Here is a 19,398-nt window from a genome sequence, read left to right as displayed (position 1 = left end):
AACCTTCCCCAAGAGGTGAAGTCTTCCTGACCCTAGTCGTCTTATCTTCTTCTTCTTTTTTTAAAAAATTTTGTTAATTTTTAGAAAATTTTTAATAAACATATACTGTATTTTTATCCCCAGGGGTACAGGTCTGTGAATTGCCAGGTCCACACATCTCACAGCACTCACCACAGCACATACCGCCCCCCAATGTCCATAACCACACCACCCTCTCCCGACCCCCTCCCCCAATTTTTAATGTATTGTTTAAGTTGTGAAAAGTAGGGGAAATTGACCAAGCTGCAGAATTACTAGAGAGGAAAGACAGGTAGTGGTAAATAATAGTAATTGGGTCAAGAAGCTTGTTTTTATGTTTAAGCAACTTAGTTGCTCTTGGAATTAGCTTGTTTTACAGTGTGGGAATCAGCCTTTTGGCATTTAATTTTTAATATGTCTTAGACAGTTAATGTTTAATTATATATAATTTCGATTTGCATTGTAGCTACTAGATTTAATTTTAGAGCAAATTTTTTTAAAGAAAAATCTTGTATATTTCCAGGTAGACAAGTGGTGTGAAACAGTTTATATTTTGCAGAATTTTTAACAAAAATGTTTAAAATTTGGATCCTTTTAATTTCATTTTTTCCCTTTTCCATCCTGTTTTGTAGACATTTCAACCTACGAATGAAGCGGGATACATCTCTTTTCAGTGATGAATTTAAAGTAGAAACATCAAATAAAGTACTTGATTATGATACCTCTCATATTTACACTGGACATATTTACGGTAAGTTGAATCTTAGAAGGATCTCTTTAGTTTTTTCTGTACAAAGAAACACATATTTTGAGGTATAGGCATATATTTCAGTGAGGTGGGATAATTCCTGAGGAGATTTAAATGTATTATGAAGGATAACAGTCTTTGAAGAATAAAGTAACCGTTGGACCTATCTCTATATGTATATTTAATATTGAATTACACAGTGCCTGGCTTCTGAAAGATATGTAGTTGTGATTCTCTCAATACCTATGACTGTAGATTTTTTTAAAAAAAGATTTTATTTATTTATTTATTTGAGAGAGAGAGAAACAGAGTGAGAGAGCATAAGAGGGGAGGTCAGAGGGAGAAGCAGACTCCCCATGGAGCTGGGAGCCTGATGTGGGACTCAATCCCAGGACTCCAGGATCGTGACCTGAGCTGAAGGCAGTTGCTTAACCAACTGAGCCACCCAGGCACCCATATGATTGTTAGATTTTTTAAAAAGTTTTTAATGACTTTTTAATTTTCTGATCTTTCAAGCAAAGCATTAGCTGTGTTTTATAAGAAAAGAGAAGAAACCTAAAGGGGAAAGTGTAAAGATCATCTTAATAGCCAAAAAAAAAAAAAAAAGGGAAAAAGTCATTCATAGAAAAATCCTTTTTGGGCCTTCCTGCCTCAGAATCTATTTGCTGTGTTCACAATTCTTTTTTTTTTTTTTTTTTTAAATCAAGACTTTATTGGATAAATGTTACACAACATTCTTTAACATTTAAGTCTCAGCATACTTCAGATGAGAAACAACTTTAGTCATTCAGATCTACAAAATGAAATAGACTTGTGAAGATTCAAAGTATAGACAAGTATAGCATGAAGCAAAGCTTAAATATTAAGCAGCTAAAGCAATGAAAAGTGAAATAACAACATGGTATGTCTCAATTTTAAATACCACCAAATTTCATTTGTTAAAAAATGAAAATGTGGTTTATAACAAAACACTTTGGGAATTTTGTCATGAGAAAAAAATATTTAGATACTTAAAAGAATTGGGAGAGATCAGATTTTGCCTTTGTATTATTTTTTTTTGGTCATTTCCATCACTGCGCAAAGAATTCTAAAACTTCATTGTTGTACAGCCTACCGTGGCGTGGAGTTATCTGTTTCTTGAAGTGAGCCTGAAAGGTACTGCTGGTGTTCAGTCTCAGAACAAGATGGACCCCAGCCTTAGTCCTAGGGCCATGAAGAACAGGGGGCCACAGAGGTACACATAATCTTTAGAGCTACCTGCCACTCCAGTTTCTGAACTGACTTTTTCATATTTGATCAGATGTGTATAATGACTTCATGAAGATTTCCGAAAAGACTTTAGAATGTGCTCCAAACTACTGTGTTCACAATTCTAAACAAATTTCCCTTACTATAACTGATTAAGAAGGTAATAGGGCGGGGCACCTGGGTGCCTCAGTGGGTTAAAGCCTCTGCCTTCAGCTCAGGTCATGCATGATCCCAGGGTGCTGGGATCGAGCCCCACATCGGGCTCTCTGCTCAGCAGGGAACCTGCTTCCTCCTCTCTCTCTGCCTGCCTCTCTGCCTACTTGTGATCTCTGTCTGTCAAATAAATAAATAAAATCTTAAAAAAAAAAAAAAGGTAATAGGGCGATGGGGAGTACACTTAACCCAAGAAAAAGTTACATTTGACAGTTTTGTAGTATGGAAAGAACAGTCAAATCTTCTGGAGATATTAGAGAGGTTCAAAATATTGTTATAATTGTATATTAATAAATACTCAAGATGATTCTCAGTTATTAAGACAAAGTTAACTGAAAGTTAAATTTCATTTCTATATATTAGATCTTCACTCAAAATCATAACATTATGGAAAATTAAGTTATTAAAAAATTTTCTTATTTTTTATTATGCCAGATAAATGAGGCATTTCTGTACTGAGAATTTCTTATTTGTAGATGAAACTTTGTTGATAAATTAAAAGTTTTCTGTAAAGTGTTTTTCCATCAGTCTAAACTTTCGATATTGAACCATTATTCTTTTGATCATTTATCTTTCTCGGCAGAAACCTTGTAGTGTCTACCTTTCTTTGCTAGGTGATGGTCAAGAAGAGTATAAGACTAAATGAGTTTGCAGATAGAAATCATGTTGTTTAAAATACCAGTGTCTTGGGTTCTTAACTTCAGTCCCAAGTTAATTCACAGTCAGCTAATTAATGTTAATCTACAATTTAGAAATTGTGGAAAGTCTGATACTTATTTTAATGAGAAAATTTTAACAGGTAAATTTAACTTTTAATGCACCATCCTCCTACTTTCCATTTCTTCATATCATTTGATGGCTGGTGCTCAGTTTTTCTTTGTGAATATCTCAAAATATCCTTTTTATCCTGTATTTTCTTTCACTGGAGAAGTATAATTGATGGGACAGTATTACAAATTACAAAGGATTGTTGGTATGCTTTTGTTCAAACTACTTCTGAAATATTTGATACTTACTTATTTTAAAAATGTATTTATAGGGGCGCCTGGGTGGCTCAGTGGGTTAAAGCCTCTGCCTTCGGCTCCGGTCATGATCCCAGGGTCCTGGGATCGAGCCCTGCATCGGGCTCTCTGCTCAGCAGGGAGCCTGCTTCCTCCTCTCTCTCTCTGCCTGCCTCTCTGCCTACTTGTGATCTCTGTCTGTCAAATAAATAAATAAAATCTTTAAAATGTAAAAAAAAATGTATTTATAAATAAAGGAGGCCAAAAGTTTCATGCAGATTATGTCAGGTGGGAAAAGAACTTTTTTACTTATGGTGATTAGAGCAAAAACTCAAAAGATACTTTATTTTCTTCCTTTTCTTTTCCTTTCTTCCTCCCTTTCTTTCTTTCTTTCTTTTTTTTCTTGAACTAATGACCCTGTGAGATCAAGACCTGAGTTGAGATCAAGAGTCAGAAGCTTAACTGACTGAGCCACTCAGGTGCTTCTCTAAAGAAACTTTAATATCTGTGTTTTGGAAGTGCGTATTTTATCAGTGGATCTGCTTGCCTCTTTCCGAGTTTAAGTTAATTTAACAATTATTTATTGAATGACTATTGAATTCTTGCCAGGTACTGTACTTAGATGCTGGGAATGTGATTGTCAATGAAAAAGACGTTCTCTTCTCACTGTTGTTATCTAGTAGTTGTTTAGACTTTAACTAAGTACTAGTTGCTGTTCACATCTCAAATTCCGCTTGATATATTCTTTGTGAAAATTAATTTCCCCAATAAATTTGTATTCAAGTTTTTAAAATATGTAAGAAAAGGGGCGCCTGGGTGGCTTAGTGGGTTAAGATATGTAAGAATGGCTTTTTAAAGGAGAACGAATTTAACATTTACATGAGAATTAATTTTTCAAGTGTTTGTTCCTTTCATTAACAGGTGAAGAAGGAAGCTTTAGCCATGGGTCTGTTATTGATGGAAGATTTGAAGGATTCATCCAGACTCGTGGTGGCACATTTTATGTTGAGCCAGCAGAGCGATATATTAAAGACCGAACTCTTCCCTTTCATTCTGTCATTTATCATGAAGATGATATTAGTAAGTACTTAAATTTTATTAAGTAGCCTTCTGCAAAAAGACATATAAATAGTTAAAAGTATGTGGAGACATGAGTCCTGAACTATTTTCTCTCCTAAACTATTAATCAGGCTAGAAAAGAGTTTCAGAGCCAGAGTCTCAATTTAACAAATAGTAGACCTGTATGAAGAGTTGATTTCTTTGTCAGTCCATGCCTACTTTGTTGATATAGTACAACCAGTTCTATTTGAACTATGAGTCAACCAGCTCTGATTGAATTGGAAATTCTATATTCTGATAATCAGCCAGTCATTTAATGCTATAATGCCTTTGTGTGTGTGGCTTTCCTGTGAAATTTCCTCTAAATTTCAGGGTGGGTATTTGTGTAGTACTGTGTAGTATTTAAGGACTAAATTAGATATTTTTGTATCTCTAAATCCTTTGAGTATTTCTTTTTGGAAGCTTGAAACAATTTTATTTCAGCTTGGTGAGATTCTAGGTTTATCATGATGGATTTTGTCTTCTACCCTGGTTTTTACATGATGGTAATTTGTTGGGAGAATTCTTTTTCTGTATTTTAAGAGTAGAAAATGTACTTGTACTTCACTGTTTAATTTTACCATTGTTCGTATATTCACAGTCATCCAATCACAGAATGCTTTAATGAAATACCACAGAAATACATTCCTCTAATTTATAATGCCTCTTGAATACTCATATTTTATTTTTGACTATAATTAGACTAGTCTCATTTTTTGCCTATTTTCCTAACTCGGCAACTTCCTTCTGGCTTCATTTTCCATTCTACAGCCAGGAATTTATTGTCAGTAATTTCATTCTCACTCCTAATAATGTGCTGGAAAGCCTTACCATCTTGGCTTTTTGCTCTATCAGCTCTGACAGTTTCCATACTTTTTCAGTCTGTCCAACTGCTTGCTATCTCTGATGTTGGATTGCTATAGAAAATAGCATAATTATTCTAGATAGGGTGCATTTATGATTTTAGCTACTTGCTAACTCACAAATTCATTAATGCTACTTACTTGTATCTATATATACATATTTTTAATGCTATTTGCCTATATTTATTCATCCCTGTTTGATTCCTTTTCCAGTTTACCCTCCCGGTGTTTCAGACTTTTCTCAAGCTCCATGCTACAGTCCTTCCTCACAAGCTGGAATATGAATTCCTTTGCCTTCCTTTCTTTCTGCCAACAGAATTACTATCTACTTGATTTGTATGTTACTTTGTAATTTTTTTTAGTAATTTAATCTTCTTGCAAGTTTACCTTTCCTGTCAGGGTATATAAGTTCTCCAAATGTGATTTCTGTTTCTTTTGCTCCTTTAACATTCCAAATTTTATTTAATATCTGGAGCAGATTCTTTATAGACATTTAATGAAATCTTGAAACATTTTCTTTATGATGTTTTCTCAAAATCAAACAAGGCCTTATGGTAAAGGGAGAGGAGGAGAGTAATGGACAGATTTTGAACTCCTGTTTTTATTTGTATTATGATCAAACTTTATCCTTTGCTGATTTACACTTCCCATAAGTTATGATTTCTGTTATTATTACATATTCTCTCTCATTTCCTTCCTTCTCCTGTCTACTTGTAAGTAGGTCGAGCATATTCTGCTCTTTTTTGCACTTTTATTGCTTCCTGTCCCATAATTGCATTTTTCCACTTTCCATCTTATAGTAACTTCCAAATACCTTCCTTTATGTCAACTTTTCTTTTCCCCCCAAAATGACGAGTTAGCTTGGAGGATCAGTGACATTGGATGTGACTGAGTTTTCTATTCCTTTTGGCATTTAACTTTACCATCGATTTCTATTTCTTGTTTTTTATTTGTCCTATTGAAATATAAGTTCATTAAGGAGCACCTGGTGGCTCAGTGAGTTAAGCTTTTGGCTCAGGTCATGATCTCAGGGTCCTGGGATCGAGCCTGGCATTGGGCTTTCTGCCCAATGGGGAGGCTGCTTCCCTCTCTTTCTCTGCCTGCCTTTCTGCCTACTTGTGATCTCTCTCTCTGTGTCAAATAAATAAATAAAATCTTAAAAAAAATAAAAAAAAATATATTCATTAAAAAAAACAATGTTCTTGCTAAGGAGACCTTTTCATGTTGTTATTATTAAATACCAGTAGTGGTATTAGAGCTTAAAAATAGTAATGTTTAGAGCTACTTTGTTTGTAATTTTTTTTTCAGCTATTTAAAAATGTAAAAATCTTCCTTCATTTGAATAGCAGACCCAACAACTGAGTTGTTGAGCCGGCTATAGTTTGTTTACTGCTTCCTCTTCTAGAGGATGGGTGGATAACTTACTTTTAACTGGCTCTTTAACTTCTCCGTGCAGAATACGTAAGGTTATGGTACTGGTAGTTGTAGTAGTAAGAACAGTCATTAACTGTGTGTCCTGGCACTATATAAAATTATTTGCCTATGTTACTTCATTTAATCTTTATAATAACACCATAAAGTATAGTAGGCACACATATCATATCCCTTTCTCCCTGGCTTTATAGATGAGGGAAATTAAGGCTTAGAAAACCTATGTTACTTGATAATCGATCTTGTGTTCTTCACCATGTGCTCGTCTGCCTCACTCATGGAAGAATGCTGTAAACTCAACATTACTCCAAGGACTTCTGAGGCTTTTGTGAAATCTGTAAGCCTTTCTAAAATGACACGTTTGCATCTATTGTTGTTTTGAGCCAAATTCTCTCCTCACTTACTTATTTTTTTTTAATTTTTTTATTATCTTATGTATTTTTTTTTTAAGATTTTATTTATTTATTTGACAGATCACAATTAGGCAGAGGCAGGCAGAGAGAGAGGGGGAAGCAGGCTCCCCGCCAAGCAGAGAGCCTGATGTGGGGCTGGATCCCAGGACCCTGGGATCATGACCTGAGCCGAAGGCAGAGGCTTAACCCACCAAGCCACCCAGGCGCCCTGGATGTTCTACTTTATATCTAATTAAGAGGGAAAGGACATTCCTTTAATGCATATTAGTGTTTTCATATAATTTGCTTAAGTGCCAATAATTTATTTTCACAGCTGAATTACTGTGTGATTGTTTAGATCACTGTGTATATGCTTGAGTAAATTTAGTATCCCTGTATGTTTATTCTCAGCAGAAGCAAATGACAGGTGAAGTATACCAACTTAGGGTAGGCATTCTGATGAGAGTTTGGCTACCCTTCTTTTAATACCGTTTTTGCAACTATAGGCATAAATGTATGAAGCCACCATGGAAAATGATATTGCTGTTCTGGAGAATCCTAGGGAATATGGCTTCTGAGGCAGTACCAGAACACAGAGACAATTTGCAGTGAAAATGTTCAATAACTTCTCTAGGCGCTTTGATAATCATATTGGTGATACATGGTGATAACCACATGTATTTATCAGCTTTAAATTCACACTTGTTCAATTCTGTACTTAAGTAGTAAAAAGCACTTTTTCCTAGGACATAGAAGTATGAACAGTTATGGCAAGGTAAGAATACCACTTAGTCCTTTGTTCATAGTTAATTTGGAGATCAGATAGGTAATCTATATAAGCAGTGTTGCTATCTTATATATTTATATTCAGACATTATACTAGGAATTCATTGATATGGATATAACTGGTTTTAGCACCTTAGGGAGTCTTATAATCATGGAATTAAAGGTGACCTTGTAGATCAACTGGCTAAAAGGGTTTCAGGGTTTAATTTATTTGCTCAAGATCGTAACAACAAGTTAGTTGCAGACATGGTAGGGAGAAAGCACAAGGGGTAATGTGTCAGAGAATTTGAGGTATGCCATATGTCTGAGAAAGGAGTTAGAAGGGAAATCAGGATGATGCACTAGAATAGCTTCGTGATCTTATGGGAAGGTCTACTTTTTTTATGCAGGTAGGTAGGTCTCATTTTCTGTGTATAAAATGAAGGTGTTAGACCAAATTTTTAATATCCCTTATCTCTTCTAAAATTGGATGATATCTAACTACTTTTCCTCTAGAGCTGGAAATATTTTTGATTTTGCTGATCATCAAATGACTGTATATAAAACATTTTTGCCTGTTAATGAAGTAGAAGAAGTGTGCCCACCATCATTACATTTTTTTTGAATAGTTGCATAATATTCTGTTGTTTCATTGGTGAATATATTACTTACCAACCCATCAACTAAATGGACATTTAGATTGCTTCCCCTTTTTTACTATTAAACATTGCTGTGGTATACATTATCATCAAAACTGCTTATGTAAAGTATACTATTTAGTATTTTTTTGACATTTGTATACATCTGTGAAACTGTTACCATAATAAATATAGTGTATGTATCCATTGCCCCCAAAAGGTTTCCTCCTACTCTGTGTAATCCTCTTCTTCTCAACAATTCTTTACTCAGGTACAAAACTGCAGGCTAGTTTGCACTTTGTAGAATTTTATGTAAATTCACTTATGTCTTATGTAGTCTAAAAAATCTGGCTTCTTTAGCACAGTATTTTTGAAATTCATCCATATTGTTTGTGTATATTAATAGTGCATTCCTTTTTATTGATATAGTAATTAATTGTGTGGATAACATCTTTATGCATTTGCCTGTTAATAGACATGTTTTGGGTTATCAAAAATAAAAAAAATAAAACAACTCTAAAGCTTTTGATAAACTCATCAACTATTGATTGATTAAACATTTTACATGTGATAAATTTTGAAAAAAGACAAGAGGATGTAACAAATACTAAGGGCTTTTACTGTCTTGGTCTAATACCTGAGGTCTAGAGAGGGGACATTTTGGAAATTTAAGATGAGTCTTGTGGAAACAAGAGAGCAGAAGGAACATTCATCTTATGCGAGTTGTGTATAGATTCTGTCTTGCTCAAACCAGTACTCATCCTTCAAAATGCAGTTCAGAAATAATCTAGAAGCCTTTCTGGCTCCTCACTTATGGCTATACCTCTCTTTACTGCTGTCAATGTGTTGGTGAGTCCTCGCTGTGTTTTGAATTCAGCAGTTTACGGGTCAGTGGTCCATGTGATTGATCTCTGGGAAGAGGCGTGGAAGGAAAACAGCTGTTGACTGGATGGGTACATTAAATTCAACCAATATTTAACATCTTATTAACTGTGGATGATTGCAGCAACACTTCACACTTAGGGAGTTAATATTTAAATGGATACTTGTTTATATGTCTAACACCCCAGCTAGACTGTGAGCTCTTTGAGGGTCTGTACTCTTTGTGTATTCTTGTGTTGCTTATGTTTGGTAACTAATAGTTTTTTCCCTCTCATTGCTTGTTGTATAAATAAATTAATGCAGTTAAGAATAACATTGACATACAACTAGGAAATTTATATGCATACATGCCTTAATTTTGAACAAAGTCTGTGTTATAGTGGATCTGTAAAGTAGTTAGAGATTTAGAATACACTTTCATGTAGAAACAGTTTTTGGTTGCAGACAGCTCCTACTTACCGCAGGTGGAGTGAAGGCTAAAAGGAGGTTATTGGAGTCAGCAGTTTACAGATCTTTGGTTAATAGATGACCTTTGAAGAGGAATGGAAACCAGCTGCTGACTGAGAAATTAAATTCAACAAGTGTTTATTTATTTGTCCATGTACTGGAAGGATTAAGACTTAAAAAAGAAATCCATCAGGGGGATTTTCAGTCAGTAGTCTAGTCAGAGTGTGATAAATGCTTAACCAAAATGCCATCAAAGCACAGAGGGTATTAAAAACTGAAGGAGCCTTAGGGATAGTTAGGAAGACTTCTTAGGGGAGATGGCATTTGACTTGAACCTTGAACATAGGGTAGACTTTTGGCTGTTAGAAGTAAGAATCTCTGAAGACAGAAGAAAGGTAGTTGTAACTCTGGTTGTAGTAGTATTTGTTTTTAGCTGCTGCAGCTCAGGAACTTCAGAAAGGAAGGGAAACTGGCATTTTCTTTGCCCCGGACTCACCCATTTTCTGTGTTTAGGGGTATAATGCCAGATTGAATAAATGGAAATATGGTCATATTAAACCAGTGTGTTACAAGCTTTCATTGCAAGTTTTAGTTGTAAGTTTTACAGGTGTAATGATTGATTAATTATTTTTGAAATTTGAGTGCAGTTGACATGTGATTAATTTACTAATATCATCTGAGTGCCTAATTTGTATAAGACACTTTCAGATGCTATGGACACAAAGGTTCTTATCCTAATACATTAGAGTCTAGTGATTCTGTTTATAATTGATCAGAATAATAGAGCAACGTTGCTCTGCTTGACCTTATGCCCATGATCTACTTGGCCCCCAACACTAACCCTTTCTTCTTAAAAACCAGAGGTGGGAAAGGACATGCCTGGCCCATCCCATCTCTCTTTCCTGGGTGATCAGTGTTGTGAGTGCAGGCGAAAAGGGAGACCACCTTCAGTTTCCTCTCTGTCCCAGGGACAATCATACTATGCTTCTCTTCCCGTGCTCTCCCCACTCCCTGGAGAGACTGGATGTAGGGAATGGAGACAGGCTGTTCAGGAGAAAGGGACTCCTGTCTCCTGGAGTTCCAAGAGAGAAGGACATTTGGGTTTGCCCTAGCCATTCTTTTATTTCTTTACACTCATCCTCTCTCCTTAAAAAAAAAAAAAAAAAAAAAAAAAAAGCCCTCTTCTTCCTTTTACTCTTCTTCAGTGAATCTTTATTAATTTTTGACAACTTTGGGGATAAACAGCATTTTCGTGGGCAAGAACCCTACCTACCTGCCCTCCAGATATTAACAACTTTCTGTTCATTGTGAAGTCAGTCTATCTTAAATGCAATTAAGATAATAAAAGTTAGATTATTTCATTGGATTTGGTGATTTATAGCATGTTATTGGAGACATTACACCAAATTTGAGATCTCATAACTGAGGCCTTGGACTTTGCAATCAGATTTTTAACCTGCCAGTCACACAGAGGTGAGGAAAGCCTCACTGGAAGTAGTGAGGATGCAAGGGGATGTAAGGTCTACACTAGTTAGTATGTAGTGAGAAGTGGGTGTTTTTTATGCACCAGTTCTGTTGGACAGAGTATCTAAATGGTAAATATTTCCTTCTTCCTGGAGTGGATGATTGAGAGTTAATTAGAACTATTTCCTGCTTGAGGTGGTATCACAATATATGTATTATTTATATTGCCCCTTCTACAGCAAAACAAAAGCAAGAGGTTGGCATGCAAAAGAACTGGAAGATGGGCAATAGATTTAAAGCCAATCTTTGTTTTAAATAGGCTGAATATTCTACACCAATGATTCATTCTTTGTGAAAGAATATGCTGTTTGGCCTTTTCAGGGGAACTACAGTGCATCCTATGATTTAGCATCACAATGAGAGCTTATTCATTAGTTGAACAAAGACTTTTTCTAGAAATGGGGATTATATTGTCAGTAATTTTAGAGGGAAAATGTCATTGTCCATTTTCATAGTTAATGTGGTGACCAGGGTAAATAGGTCTTTTATAAGTTTTGAAAGTATATAGGAAAAATTTTACACTTGATTCCTTTTTTTTCTGTTGGGACAGTTCTGTGCTAACAGAATTTGAAGCATATATAAATACTATTTTGTTGCTTTGGAAATGTCTTTTTTTATCTTAAATATCAAACTTTCCAAAAGTATGTCTGTCTCTAGTTTATGGTATATAAAGTACAATTCATAAAGAGATAAACACTACATTTTTCTTTTTAGATATTCTAATTTTTCTAATATTTTAAAGTATGGTGTACTAAATAATATTTTTTTTTAAATTTTTCATTCCCCTATACATTTATAAGTAATAATTAGAGTTTTAGTATATTTAATAAGAGGGTATTAGTATTTTCATATTTAAAATTTTTTAAGGTTGGGAACAATTGTAACTTTACCCATTGATATGAAGATCACTTTGCATAGTTTCAGCTAACGTGGTCAGTTTTACTGCTACCACTAATGGGGCAAAGCAAGGGGTGCCTATCGTTAACTGGGTAAATAGGATAGAGAATGGACTCTGGAAATATAGTGTCATTGCCAGGAAGCATAAGTGAACTGTTAGAGGTTACAGATGATTATTTTTGAGTGAGAATAGTCATAGTTACTGGTTTTCCCCAGGCCCATTCAATTGCAGGGGTGCAGGTAGAAAGTTCATTTTAAACAGGATTTGGATGAGAGGTGGGGTGGGGGGGCAATGAAGTTTTAAGGCAATACAGTGAAGTAATTATAATAATAATTGAGTATGGGATTTAAGCTGAATAAACAGAAGAAAGAGAATATCCAGTGATAGTGAACAAGGCAGTAACATTGGTAGATTGAAAGATCTTAAGTGGTGTTGCAGGATTGTTGGAGGGAATTTTCAGAAAAGATAATTGGTAGAAAGAAAGTAGGATGTGCAAGTTGAGATTATTAATGGGTTTCAGTTATTAGTAATGACAGGTTCAAAAGAATGTAAGCGAGATCTTGATGTAGGAGAAGATCATTGGAGAAATCATCGATATTATTGGAATCACTAAGAATTATGTTGGGGTGATGTCAGAGAGATAGGAGTTAAAAATAAGGAAATAAAGGGAAGTAGTGACCTAGGGACAGCAAATGCCCCTAATGAGTTAGGGTAGTTGCTGGTACAGTCTCATGACTATAAAAGCTAAGTCACAATGAGAATAGTCCTGATGGTCCTAAGGCAGATAGTGTTGGTAGATGGTTTTGAGTCTTTAGTGACATGAGAGGCAGGGAAATGATTTCTCAGGAATAGGAAGAGTTCTTGGGTTCCCCCTTGATTCTTGCTGGAGTTGAGTAATGCGGCAGGAGTCTCTTGACCTCTGCTAGATGATGGACCAGGGGAGGTGATATTCTGAAATGTCCGTGTTCTCTTGGTTCCAGCCAAACGCAGCTTTTTGGGATACTACATAATAGGGAATGCTGAATATGTATAAATCAGACACGAATATTCTTCTTTGGCTTCCCTTATCATCATACTAAAGAGAATGATGTTACAGTTGTTTAAGACAGGGATATTTTTGTTTTGTTCCTGAATTCAGTAAGATACTCATTTAAATGCTGTGCACTTTCACTGGTTCAAGTGTTTGGAAGTATAAAATTCGGTCTTCCAGAAATACTTTGTAGTAGCTGTTTTGTGCCTGTGTAGAAACAGATTCAAAATATATTTCTTAGTATTTCTTTTGGAAAGATTTTATTTATTTATTTAAGAGAGAAAATGAGCATGAGCGGGGGAGGGGTAGAGGGAGAGGGAGTGGCAGAAATCTATGCTGAGCAGGGAACCGGATGCAGGGCTTGAACCTAGGACCCCAAGATCATAACCTGAACTGAAGTCAGTTGCCCAACCAACTGAGCCACCCAGGTGCCCTTCTTTGTTTTGAGTGGAGGTATATCCTAATTCCTCTCATGGTCAGATTATGATATTTGTTATTTCTCAAATTTGAAAAATATCAAGGATATTAACTGATTTATGTATTGAAGTATTATAATTAAACTATATTATGTATTGAAGCAAAAATGTTATTTTGACATATTATGTGGTGGACTTAAACCACATTGCTAACAAGCTTCACAGCTCTTTTTACTTTTTTAAAACTGAAAATCTTGCATTGAGTAAATCTTCTTAAATTGTTTGAACAGTGAAAATAGCACATTTCTCTAAGCGTGCGAAATATTTTATCTGGGTGTTACAGAGTTTACAAGTTTCTATCTTTAGCTAAAAGTGGAATTATTACTGTGTGTATGACTCTTCAACTTAACTGTATGTCTGATCTTTTTGGCAAAAGTTCTATCTGGGGATGAGTAAAAACTAGTTATAAGTGAAAACATTCAGAAAATGACAATAAATACTAACATTGCTAAAGAATATCTGATATGCTAGCCTAAGATTATTTTGGTACTATGATTGGAAAAATTTGCCAAATGCCATTGGGAGAGCAGGTATAAAATTAGTTTTTCTCTCTTTGATGAACATTTTCACTATCTGTTAAGGCAGTGCTAGCTGCAGTACCAAATAGCCCCCAAATTCGGTGACAAAATGCACTAAAAGCTTGTTTCACTAAGTCACAGTTTAAGGTGAGTATTCCTCATCAGGCAGCTTCTCTTCAATAAATAATTCAGGAATCCAGGGTACTTTATTTCATGCTGTTTCCAGTTTGTCTCCTGTCAGCCTTTCAGAAGGGCAGAGAGCGTGGAGTATCCTGGCTTGTGCGCTTCATTGCTGCTCATGCTCCTTCAACTTGAACTTGGTTTTATGTCACACCTAACTTGGAAGGGAGCTGGGAAATTCAGTGTAGCTTTGTATGCAGAATAATGAGGACCTGTTGGTCAATGGCTACCAAACTATGCCAAGAGTAAAAATTTTTTTTTTTCAAATAAGATTTTTGAATAGTTAAAGACCTTTTTTTAAATTGGCTAAATGATATACTGATTTGGAGGGTCTTTGGAGACATTTATGTATTTTGGTAAACAAATTATTCCCTCTGCCCCCGTATTTCTTTCTTTCGTTCTGTCTTTTCTTCCTTTCCTTTCTTCTTTTCTTTTTGGTAGTGGTGAGGCGCGTGGGATGGCGAGACTAGGTATGGTAGACTTTTATGGAAAGTTATCTGAAAATTGATTGTAATAATTTAATTACAGGGCTTGTCTTTTGAAAGGCTAAGAAGTAAAATAGTTTTTTATTTGGGAGTGGTGTCATCGGGTGTCCATGCTTGTGTGTCTATGCTAATGTCTCTTTGTGAGAGATAGCAATTTGGGCTTGGGGTTATTAAGATGGTTTTAAGAAATGTCACGATAAAATCAGAAAAATAAAATAAATTTTTTTTAAAGTTTTAATTTTAATTCCCATATAGTTAACATACAGCATTATATTAGTTTCAGGTGTCAAAGTAGCTTTTTTGTGTGTGTATACTGGGAGATGTCTAATTCAACTATAAGAATTTCATCAAATGGTAAATATGCATTTTTCATTGAACTTAAATTAGCCTAAGGTAAGTGGTAAAATAGATTCTTATTATCTTAAATACAGACTTAATCTAAATTAAGGTACCACAAACTCACCTGTTAGTGGAAAAATAAGATTATAACATACTAATTGAATTGTAAGTTAGTTGCGTATCACATTGGAACAGAAACTAATCTTTTGGAAAATACATAAATCAGTTTCATCGGTTGTTATATGGCAAAATATTTTGTGTATCAGTAACTCTGAGTACATTTTTTACTTGTCTGCCTAGTTGTTGCCAGGGTCAGCAGAAGGATTCCTCCTCATAAACATTGTTATCTTAAATAGATAAGCCATTTTCTTAGCCTTGAGTTAAGGGAAAACAAGCCAAAGACTCAGTCCATGTTCCTAGTTACTGGAGTCTGGACTATCCTAGTATGGGGGTAAAATAAAATAGAACAAAGTTATGGATGTATAAATGATACCAAACTATGAACATGGCTTTATAATAACAATTAAAATAAGTAGCAAAATTCCAAGAGATACTAAATTCTGTTAACTGAAAAAGGTACTTAAGTATGTGTATAAACATGCCTATGAATAGGACTCTATATTTTTTTCTTTGTTTATTAAAATGAGTGTTCTTGGCATGGAGGAGCTTCTTCACCTGGTGGTTCAGGCAAGTTAGAGTCCATTAAGAATCTGGGCAAGGCTCATTGGGATGTTTTCAGGTTAAAATTGTATAATCAGAGGAAGATACTGTGGTGATTATAACCCCAAATCTTCTAAAAGATGAGAATTGAAAATCTGGGCATATTACATTGGAAAACTTTTCAGCCTTTGTGGCAGATTCTTTTTGGATACATTTTGAATGGTGTTACGTTTTTACTTTCCCAAAGTCAACCTTTGAAATGCTATAATAATACACATATTAGGTTTTGTCTCATTTGGTACTTCAGTGCCACTTTGAAATAATTTGTTCTACCAACGTTGCAGTCTTTTAGTCCTAATTTTATTTTGAAAAATGTTAAACTTAAAAAAAGTTGAAAGAACTATGCAGAAACATATATCCTCCTAGATCTGTCATTAAAAAAATTTTTTTTTGCACCCCTCATACACTTTTTGGGGAACTATTTGAAAATAGGTTGTAGACATCATGAAACTTCATTGCTAAACACATCCCCTAAAACTCACACTCCTTAAGAATATGTACATTTTCATAAATAGCTATGGTAGTGTTCACCCCTAAAGAAATTAATTCAGTAATACCTTTTACTATCCAGTCTATAATAAAATTTCTCCAGTAGTCCTAAGAATACCTTTTTTGCATTTGTTTATTACGTCTCTTTTAGTGCCTTAATTACCAGGCTCCCCTACCCTTAGTTACCAACTTTTTCTGTTTTTTTTTTTCCTTTAAATGACATTGCCATTTTTTACTTGTCTAGATCAGTGACTTATAGGATATTCTGCATTTTATTGTGTCTTGATTGTTTATTCGTGAACATATTTGGTCAAGAATATTGTATAGGGAAAGCTGGGCATTCCTTATCACATTACATCAAGAGGTACATATCTTTCTACTACTGGTTGTGCTTAGCTTGGTCATTTGGTAAATGAAGTGAGAATTATAAAGAACTATATCTTTAGTGTGCAGGTACCATTTTCCTTTATAATTATTAAATAATCTGTGGGGTGATACTTCCAGAGACTATGAAAATCCTGTTACCTCTTATCTTTCACCTAATGGTTTTAGTACCCATTAATGATCCTTACCTAAATCACTTCATACATGTGGAGTTACAAAGTTTTAACATTTTAAATCTATTATTTCACGTTCATTGATTGGAATTTTACAGTTTTTGGAGTCTTGACCTTTGATAAAAAACTAAAGTTTAAGTTAAAACTGTTAATATCAGTAAATGTATAAAATCAGTAAATGTGTAACTGTTAATATCAGTAAATGTATAACTCCTTTGATAAAAAACTAAAGTTTAAGTTAGAACTGTTAATATCAGTAAATGTATAAAATCAGTAAATGTATAACTGTTAATATCAGTAAATGTATAACTCCTGCCTCTTAACTGCTAGATTAAATTTGTGTTGTATTATTTAATTAGCATTCAAAGAAATAGGTCACTAGTATCCACTTTAGGTTCTAGATTTTCTTTAGAAACTGCATACAGTATTTATAATTTTTTGTACTATATCTTAAGCTACTTAAGGATTTTTCAGTGCTTCTCCTTTCACTCGTGTCTTGGTATTTTATCTTGACAGTTTTCTTAATTATGGTAACTTGATTAAATTATAAAATAGGTTCATGAATAAGGAGAACCCTAGCAAGGGAGAAGTATGTGAAATTTGAGAGAGTGGAATAAGGTTTTAAATGACTAAGCTAAAATGGAACAGGTATCTAGAAATAGAATGAATTCAGTTAAGGATGAATTAATCACTTTATAATTATTAAGGGAAAACAAATGATAAAATAGTTACTGGCTTATAAAGCACTCACTTGAAGTACACTTCGAAGAAATTTAAACTCACTCTGCTTTTACTGAGCCATGAAGCATGTTTCTAGGTCACTTTTCCTTGAGGCCAGTTGGTATTCATTGAAGGGATTCAAGCCATATAGAATATTATATTAGTCTAACTGTAGTTCAGCTTGAGGTGTACATTTGCAGCATAGGAAAATTAATGTGTTTGGAGGGAAAGTTATAAATTATGAAATGAAGTAAATTGCAGTATTAACACACTTTATATATCTGAAGCAGGAAAGGTTGGGAAAGTTAAACTTAGAATGAAGAATGCTTATTGTCTTTCTTAGAATTCACAAATCATCTAGACAAAAGTCTAGAGACCAGTGATATTTTATTGAGGAGAACTTACGAACTTGCCAGCTTTTAAAATGAGGATGCTCAATAAGTATCCGTGGCTTTCATTAATTGTCAGAGTTAGCTTTTCATTTATAAGATAGTAATCTCTAAACCTGTGATAGTAATGTCATTACTTCTTTGTATTTTAGACTATCCCCATAAATATGGTCCACAGGGGGGCTGTGCAGATCATTCAGTATTTGAAAGGATGAGGAAGTACCAGATGACTGGTGTAGAGGAAGTAACACAGGTAAGGATTTTAATGCTAGCTTACATTTAAGAAATGGAAATGAACTTGGGTATGTGTTCCTGCATTAAAAATGTGTGTTCTAGAAAGGTGTGTGTTCTGAAAGATTGATACCTCTGTGGGGAAATACTTATATTTTTTAATGTTCAAAAGGTCAGGTAACTTGCCTGTAATAAGGCATGATGCTGAGATTGGAATGCAAATCTATGTGACTCAAAAAACATTAAGTTACATGTCCAGAATATACTCTGTCTTACATATTTTGTTGTCAAGTTATGAAAAATTTAGTCCGAACACATATTTTGTATAAATGTATTTGTATTAGTATGAAAATTAGAGCAACCAAATTATCCTGGTTTGCTGGCCTGAGCAAACTGAGATGTTTAGGCACTATAATAAAAATACAAGGCTTTTCAGACTTATATATATTTGTTTATTTGCCAAATTAGTTGATTTTTAAAGTAATCTCTATGCCCAGCGTGGAGCTCCAACTCTGCTTTTGATATATTACATTTTTTCACCATTTGTCTATTGTTTTTTTTTACTCTTTTTCTGACCTTTTAGAAATAGTTAATTCAAAAAACACATTTAAAATGAAAAAAAAATATTTTTATGGTAAAACATTTATTATGTATTTTGACGTCTTTTCTGAAAAAAGTAGTAAGATGGAGTAATGTTGCTTGAGTTTCTTGAGTCACAAATGCAGATATGTGTGTTTCTTGATCTGTAAAATGGAACAAACAATTCTATTTCAGGTGGCTTTTTCAAGTACAAGCGAGATTTTATTCTTGCACTTCTTGAATAATTATGTATCAGTCTTCTGCCTTATGTCAGAGACTGGTAGGTTCTGGGAGTATGTGGAGATGAACATGAAAGCTTGTTCTCAAAAAGTTAGTAACTTGACCCTTGAAAAACATGGTGGTTGGGGGGTTGCTGACCCTTGTGCAGTTGAAAATCTGCATATAACTTTTGACTCCCCAAAAACTTAACTACTGATAGCCTCCTATTGACTGGATACCTTACTTGATAACATGAATATTTAATTAACATATTTTTTATGTTATATGTATTTAATACTG

At 34.4% G+C, this 19,398-nt stretch overlaps 1 protein-coding gene across 1 annotated transcript in view; it reads left to right on the top strand.

Moving 5' to 3' along the window:
• The window catches only part of ADAM10 (ADAM metallopeptidase domain 10), a 132,178-nt gene that overhangs the window by 53,634 nt on the left and 59,146 nt on the right, over positions 1-19,398 (top strand). The window contains exons 3-5 of the mRNA XM_080807690.1: positions 651-769; positions 4,150-4,308; positions 18,222-18,322. Of these exons, the coding sequence (XP_080663816.1) occupies positions 651-769; positions 4,150-4,308; positions 18,222-18,322 (379 nt within the window). The remainder of the gene's footprint in view (positions 1-650; positions 770-4,149; positions 4,309-18,221; positions 18,323-19,398) is intronic.

The sequence above is a fragment of the Martes martes genome (assembly GCF_963455335.1).
Source record: "Martes martes genome assembly, chromosome: 7".
In the NCBI taxonomy this organism is placed as follows: Eukaryota; Metazoa; Chordata; class Mammalia; order Carnivora; family Mustelidae; genus Martes; species Martes martes.
Note: the sequence above shows the minus strand (reverse complement) of the source record. Positions and strands in the feature narration are given on the sequence as shown.